The sequence below is a fragment of the Blastomyces gilchristii genome (assembly GCF_000003855.2).
Source record: "Blastomyces gilchristii SLH14081 genomic scaffold supercont1.3, whole genome shotgun sequence".
NCBI lineage: Eukaryota > Fungi > Ascomycota > Eurotiomycetes > Onygenales > Ajellomycetaceae > Blastomyces > Blastomyces gilchristii.
The window spans coordinates 5,286,463-5,294,983 of NW_003101680.1; the positions used below are offsets into that span (position 1 = coordinate 5,286,463).

The 8,521-nt window shown below is 30.3% G+C and overlaps 1 protein-coding gene across 1 annotated transcript; it reads right to left on the reverse strand.

The window, feature by feature from the left end:
- Positions 1 to 5,676: 5,676 nt before the first annotated feature.
- BDBG_16604 (uncharacterized protein) lies at positions 5,677 to 6,535 on the reverse strand (the record flags this gene model as incomplete). Its single annotated transcript, XM_031724526.1, has 3 exons — positions 5,677 to 5,773; positions 6,014 to 6,035; positions 6,187 to 6,535. Coding segments are annotated over 3 exons (467 nt in total), but the record flags the coding sequence as incomplete, so codon positions are not given.
- Between the last annotated feature and the right edge of the window lie 1,986 nt (positions 6,536 to 8,521).

Genomic DNA, 8,521 nt, shown 5'->3' on the forward strand with positions numbered 1-8,521 from the left:
TACACATCATTGAAGACTACTGTGCAGAATGAGAATCTGAGTATGAAATATATCAAGTCAGAAGATCTGTCAGAGCTATTAAGCTTCAATGATAACTGAAAAAATGATGCTGCAATCAGCTGACTAAGTCAGATATAATTATATTATCAGATTGAATGTAAACTCATAGACAGACAGTCAACAGAATTTTAATAAGTCTTAAGATCTACTGCATTTCTACATGAAAAAGTGAAGTCATTATAAATAACTGATGAAAAGATGAATCTTACAGATCTGAAGTAATATTCATTCTTATAAATATGAAATGAGTTTTTCAAATGAATCTTACACAGCTTTGAGAAAGTAAATGTATGAGACAAGTATTATAAACACTTCACTGAGTGTAGATATGTGAGTAATCTTATATTATACTTCACATACTTAAGCTTACACTATCTTACATTGAATGAAGAGCTTTCAACATCTTTCTGTTTACAGATCTTCATTCATAATCTTACACTCAAGTTGAGAGTGAAATGAAAATGCTTAATCTCATAATCAGATATAATGAAAGAAGTATATAATATTCTTATTATACAGGAACAAGTGAGTCAATTGTAACAGAAAATACTGCAATCAAGTATATCTCAGTGAAGAATGAGTAATCAGACTTCTATAATACAAGTCACACATCTGAACACAATGAATCTAGATCTGAATGTCATTACTAAAGCACTGAATTCCCTGAAAAAGAGATTCTCTGAGTGAAAATCTTGATATTATAAGCATCAAGCTTGCTTCAACTTCAGATGTTAAAATCATAATATAAAAGATTACATACAGCATGCACAGTCAAGAGAAGTAAGAGAGTTAAAAAACTAGCAGAATCAATAAGCTCAGAGACACTCACTGATATTCTGTGAAAAGTCTTTGAAGTGAAAGAGATGCCTGTGTTAGATGATTCTCTGAATTCTATGAATGTCAAGAGAAAGCAGGCTTCTGAATGAGATGTGAGTGAGAATGATGAAGTGAATACTCATCTCAATGTCTTAAGACCTGAAATGTTAATGTATAAGAGACACTTGAATAAGAATTGAAAGATGGCTATAAAAGTGTTAGCAGACACAGAAGCTTCTATATAATATATTAATAATTATATAATCTGAAGACTGAAAGAGATTTATCAAGTGAAGAATTTCTGATATATATGAATATCTGATAACTGATATTTGATATCATCTGTAAGAGTAAGAGTTCTCTTGCACTTCAGAGAATGATCTTGCTATATTTGAGTGTGAGAGCTGCAGAATGTGAAATACAATCTTATTCTCAAACTTGATTGATTTCAAAGATTTAATTCACAGATTCAATGATGTACATGTTATATGCAGTTGACTGATAAAAAGAAAACAGTTCATATGATTCTACTAACTGATATAAGAAGGACATTTCACATCTCTGATATAGAAGAGTTAAATCTGCTTATGTATTAATAAATAAAGAGAATGATTTACAAGATCTCATCTGAAAGTATTCTGTATATAATACAGAATCTGAAAGTGAAGAAAACTAAGATAAAGAATATACAGAAGAACAAGTGTATGAAGAAGCTTCTGAAGAAGTATAAGAAGGTCTTTCAAACAGATCTTTCACTGAAATTGCTGCCAGAATGAGGATTTGTACATGAGATTGACACAGAGAATGTGAAATCAGTCAATCAGAATACATACTCTCTGTCACAAATGCATCTTGAAGAACAGAAGTAGCAGATCACAGACCTTCTAAAATATGATCTCATACAACTCTCATCAAGTGCGTGAGGCTTCTCAGTTCTATTTGTGAAAAAGATGAATGAGAGGTGACAGATGTGTATCAATTATCAAGTACTTAATAAACTTATGATCAAGAATGAATATTCACTGTCACAGATTCAACAACAGTTGAATATAATTGAAAATGTCTGATATCTATCAAAGATCAATCTTCTCTCAGAATACTGGCAGATTTATATAAGCAAACTGTCAGTTCTGCAAATCATGTTTAATACACAATGAGAGAAGTTCAAATTTCTGACAATGTCATTCAGTCTGACAAATGCATTCATCATCTTTTAAATGATAATGAATATGATTCTTTATAAACAGAATGAAATCTCATATCTTATATATCTTGATGACATTCTAGTCTTTTTAAACTCATATAATGAATATCTGAAGCATCTCAATGAAGTGCTTACAACTCTGACAGAGTATAAGCTCTATATCAAATCAACAAAGTGTGTATTTGAAACAGAAGAGTTGAAGTTCATAGAATATATAGTGAGTGATAACTGTATATATCTCATCTCAGAGAAATTGAATGTCATAGTGAATTAGCTGTGACTGAGAAATATACATTATATACAACAGTTTCTTGAGTTGATCTCATATTACTGTAGATTTATCAAGAATTTCACATGAATATCTGCATCACTCTCAGATCTCTTAAGAGAAATAAATGCAAATCTGTGAAAGAAGAAGTTTTATTCAATCATCTGAAATACTGTATATGAAGAGGCTTTTCTCACATTGAGAGAATATATAATAATATTCTTACTACTTATTTAATCAGATTATAATAAATCTGTCTACATTGAGATGAACACATCTGAATGAGCTATCAAAGGCGCTCTTCTACAGATGAGTAAGAATGACAAGCTGCATCTGATAATGTACAATGATAGGAAACTATTGAGTACTGAGCTCAATTACTCAGTGTATGAAAAGAAATTACTAGTGATCAAGCATGCACTGGTGTTATGAGATAGATATATTGATAACAGATATATAATAACAGTGATCATAGATCATGAAAGCCTCATCTATCTACAATCAACAATAAAACCTTTTAAATGCTTAGTATATTGAATCTCAGAGTTTTAAGTGTATAATCTTCATATTAAGTACTGAAAGAGATTGAATACTATGATATCTAATACAATCAGTTGCAGATCTGATTTCATAAGTGAGGATTCTACAAATCAGATATAAGAGAAGTTTGTATTAAAAATGCTGAGAGAGTGCAAGGAATCAGAATAAGTAAATATAATGATCTCTTACTTAAAGAATGATAAGATGTCAGATGACAAGCATCTTATGAAAGTAGTAGAAGAGATGCTTCTGAACTTTAAGCAGAGAGAATTGAAAAATGATGTTGTGCTTTATCACAATCTAGAATATGTGAAAGCTCTCTATCTAGAATATTCATTTAGATATGACTTAATGACTTGTATGCACAAGGAATTCAGTCCCTTAGAAAGCTCTGAACTCATGAGTATACTCAAATTAAGAGTATACTGACTAAGCATGGCTGAGAATATTCAGGTATACACTCACAAGTGCCTGAATTATCAGGTCATGAAAGAATCTAAGAAAGGGTTAGAATGTGAGAAAGTACAACATCAGATAAAGTGTATGATACAATCATTTGAATGATGAGAAGTGAATCTCATAGATATATTACTGTGAACATTAAATAGAAATTGATGAATAATCACTGCTATTGATTATACTACTGACTGACCAGTTGTGAAAGCAGTTACAGAGATGATAGAGATAATAGTAGTAAAGTTTCTATATAATGAAATCTATATTAACTATGAAATGCTGTGTGAGATTCTAACTGATAATGATTTGAATCTTGTAGAAGAAGTGATGAGGCATTTCATAAGTCAGTTACAGACAAGATATTGTAGAACAACATCATATCACTCACAGATGAACAGAAAAGTAAAACACTTGAATGAAATCTTGAGTAACATGCTGATGAAATATCTAGTGAACAAGTCTATAAGATTATGAGATGAATATCTCAGTCAGATGCTATTCGTCACATGAATTCAGCAGCATGCAGTCTTCAAGTGTTTATCATTCTATCTATTATATGAATTGCATCCACACATTCTGAAGAATGCTTTGAAAAAGATGAAGAAGAGAACAGCAGTTATGAATGCAGTAGTAGCAGTTGTGAACACAACAGTCACAGATGTGAAATCAAGATTGAAAGAGATCAGTTATACATATATAAAAGCTAATAAGTTACTTCTGAACTGAGTAATTCAATTGAAAAGAATACAAGACTCAGTAGTTAAGGAATTGAGTCTCAAGATGAAAATATAAGTTCTCATATACAATGAGAGCTCTGAGAAGTTTCAATCTAGATGATTTGAGCTCTATAAAATACTCAAATCACATTCTCTGACAGTATATGTATTGAAAGAATCAGAGAGACAGATTTTACACAATTTAATAAATAATTCATATCTTATGAAGATAAAGATATAAGATCTGAGCAGATTATAATCATTTACAGCACTCACATCAGTATTAAAGAAGAAGAGACTTATAATGAAAAAGTCTCACAAAGTAAGAGAAATTATAAACACTTATGAATCAGATAATCTCACTTATTCTGATCTTTTCACAATTATAAGAAAAGAATGAGAAGTAATGAAGAAATCAGATGAATATCACACTTCAATAAGTGATGAGACTGTAGTCAGTCATATGATAATGTGCTGCAGATAGCAGATACAATGTGACAAAGAGCAGTCTCAAAGCAGCAGACTTGTACATAAGTCAGATTACAGAAGAAAAAGAAATTCAGAGTTGAATTCAACTGTTTATATCAGTTCAATTGTAGAGACAATAGAGGATGAATTATTTAAAACATCTGCAGATACATGAGATTAAGTCATCTTGACTTCTGAAGATGCTCAGAGATCAGATGAGATTAGTTTCAATGAGCTGTTCACTGTAGTGATCTGAGCAGATGAAGAGAGACAGTATAATGTGTAAGACAGAATCACAAAAGATAGAAGCTGCTGAACCTAGTCACTGAATACTGTATTATATAGAGATTGTGTAAGAGTAGTGACTAGCAGACAAAGAAAAAGTATAAGAAAAGAAAAGAGATAATAAATTGATTATCAACTGTAAGAGTCAGTGATAAAAGACAAATGTTATCATATATATCTTATTCATTTTTATATATTACACATTTAATCTATTTTCAATGTCACATCATCTGAAAAATGCTAAAAATAAAGAAAATCTCAAAACTTGAGATCTGTAAGGAATTTGAGAACTGTAAGCTACTCTCACAATAATACTGTGCATGTCTCTGATTTCTCTACTGCTCTGTGTATGACATTAATATCATTTATCACAAGATTGACTGAAATGCCAATATAGAAATGTTTATGCATATACATAGAAAAATTGAAGAAGAGCACAGAATATGCAGGATCAGAAGTCAGAACAGAGAGAGCAGAGACAGAAGAAATGAAAGAAGAAGAAGATACAGAACTGAATGAATGATGACAGAAGTCATCTAGAGCTGAATACTTATAATCTAGTATATATATCATCTTCTCTGCAGAAGAGAGAGAGAAAGTGATGAGAGAAGCTTGAGAGTGAGAGAGAATAGTCTCAGCAGTGTTATCATCTTCAATTAAAATAATCTCTGACACTGAAGTAACTAAGAACTATTGTTAGTATATGAAACTGTAAAAGCAGAGATAATAATTATCAAATAAACATCTACTGATCTTAGAATTATATGTATAATTACAACATGCATGAGACTTTTCAGAAAGAGAGAGAGAGATATGAGAGAATATAGAAAGTAGAATACAGCATGTAAACAGCTCATTTTCACAATGATATCTCAGATAAGGTGTACAAGTCTCACATCTGTGAGTGTAAAAGAGTATAACATTCATATTTCTGTTTCTGAAAACACAGATATTCTTTATCTGTATCACGAAGTTGAATGATAAATATCAGAGAATAGACTGATATGAGTCAATCATTCTGAAGATATTTATCAGAGTGAATGTACCTGTAATATTGAATTTAATAATTATAAAAAGTTTCTTAATATCTGTGAATGCTATGACTTTATATATAATAAAACTCATAACAATTTTCTTTAAGAACAGGAAAATCAGTGTCAGAAAGAGAAGATGAAAAAAGAAAAGACTTATAATCTTAACACTGTTAAGAGAGAGAGTGATTCTTCAGTATAAATGAATAATTATTTCATCATAAATATTTAAAATGAATATAATAATCAGTGTCTGCAGTCAAGCATTAGATAGTTGTATCATATATAGTCTTTGTACAATAAATTATTCTAGAGATTGATAAGAAGAGTGAGAGTATATACACTGAGAAATATAATTCATTAAGTCTATATAATATCTTCTTGAAATAGGGAGAGCTGATAATGAAAGCAGAGACAGCAGAATCAGAGAGAGCAGAGATAGCAGAAGTGAGAGAATCAGACACAGAGACAGAGGTAGCAGAAGCAGCAGAATCAGACACAGAGACAGATGTAGAAGATTGAGAGAGAGTAGCAGAGAAAGAAATAGAGAAGATAGAGAAAGACACAGAAGACTCAGTCATACATAACACAGACAATTTCTTTATTATCATGTTCTTCAAGTTCTCAATCAATAATTTAACATTGAGATCATAATCATCAGTGAATGTAGATCTGTCAACATGTGAAGATTCTATATAAATTAAAATAGAAATATCAGCATCTGCAGTCATATAAAATGATCAGAAAAACATGATCAGAAAAACATGATCAGATGCTGCTGAAGAAAAGAGAATCAGAGATGTATGAGAAGATGAAGAAGATATGTTATTTATAATAGTATATTTTAATGATTGTTAGAAGATAAACAAGTTCTGATCACATTTCACAATGTGTTATACTTACTGCTAATGAACTGCTTGATATGAGTACTGTAAGAATGCTTGTTATGAGAATGAGAAGCCATTGCTAGAAACATGTATAATGTGATAGATGAACAACAGATAGAAGATGTTGAACAGAAGAAGGAACAGAAATCTTGAATGAGATGATAGTATTTAATGATGATAATGATGAAGAAGATGATTGAAGAATGAGAAAAGTTAGTAAATAAGTGATATAATATAGTGAAAGTTTCTTTATGAGAATGTATGTGAGATGCTAGCCGAATCAGGGATAGGTCACATAATCGTGAACACTAGTGATATGCTAATCCGCATGAAGCTCAGGTGTATGTCATGGTCATGTGAGTGTGGCCAAATCTGGTGAGGAAGAATGTGGTTTGGAAGAATGTATGACTGCTGAATAATAACGCGGCTGCTTCTGAACTTGCTTATGAATGTAAAGGGGCCATAGCGGCCACCAATTAACTTAGCGTACAGTATATAAGAAGCCGGCGTATGCCTGTAATCGTACGCTGGCTCAAGCAACCTTTGAATCACATATGCAGTCAGAGACTATGACATCTACCTGAGAACTTTTAGTTCTCAGGGTTTTTCCTATATCTATAAAGTTAACTATTATACATTTATCAATTTCAGATATGCAAAATCAGAAAATTCCAGCCCAGAATATAAAAAGTGTTTATAAATTGCAGTATTTTAACACCTTCTGATACTTCAGAGCCATTTTATAATATCATAATAAAAGAAAAGAGAACACAGTCTTAAAGATAGACATATTAAATAGATAGATAGAAAAGAATAAAAAAGGAAAAGTAAAGAAAGACTATAACAAATCAAAATTATTAACAGATAGTATATAGCTGTTTTAACAGACTACATTCAATTAATTTACATCTCTTCATATTCAGATACTTCTGAATTCAGCTGTTTTCTTATAACTGCTTAAGTTTCTGATAGAAAGTCTATTAGATATTTAATTCCTGTCTCAGTTGAGAATAAGAATCTTATATTTAATTGATTTAAATCATACTTCTCTTTCAATCTGACTCTGAGACTATTATATAATGCATAATATATTACAATATACTCACAATTTTCATTTGCATTGCAGAACAAGCATTCTGTTGAATCAAATCTAGTATCAAATCTTTGTATATAAGATTTGAAATAATTATGTTCTAGTTTCAGCTGAATTATAGATAAGAATATTTTCTTTTTACATTTAATTATACAAGATTTTCACTTAGATCTTATCTCAAATCTTGAATAATGTATACTCTTCATTTGTTTCTGTCAGCTTTTATTTCACTTGTTTAAATAAGATTCTTTTATCTTTCTCTTTATAAAAGACCTGAACACTGTTTTTTGAATAGAATTATCTAATTCTGAACTCCTTCTAGCTGCTGAATCAGTCAATTCATTGTCATGAATATTCATATAAGCAGGAACTCAGTGTAAATAAATTATTAAATTTAATATTCTTTGCTTTTGACTCTTCATAACAGAATTTAAAATCAGTTCAAGATTTATTTAATTATTATGAATCTGACTATTGTTAAGTCTTTTCAAAGCAGCTTAACTATCAGAGAATATTCATATCTCTTTCAAGTTATTTCCTCTTTTATAAGATTTTATCTCAATAAGTTTGAAAGCCTTTACTATTATAAATAGTTCAGCATCAAAGACTTCAGATTCACAGCTCAAATTTTAGAAATCTGAGATGAAATTGATATTATCTTCAGTATAAGCAATGTCTGCATCTAATTCATTCAAAC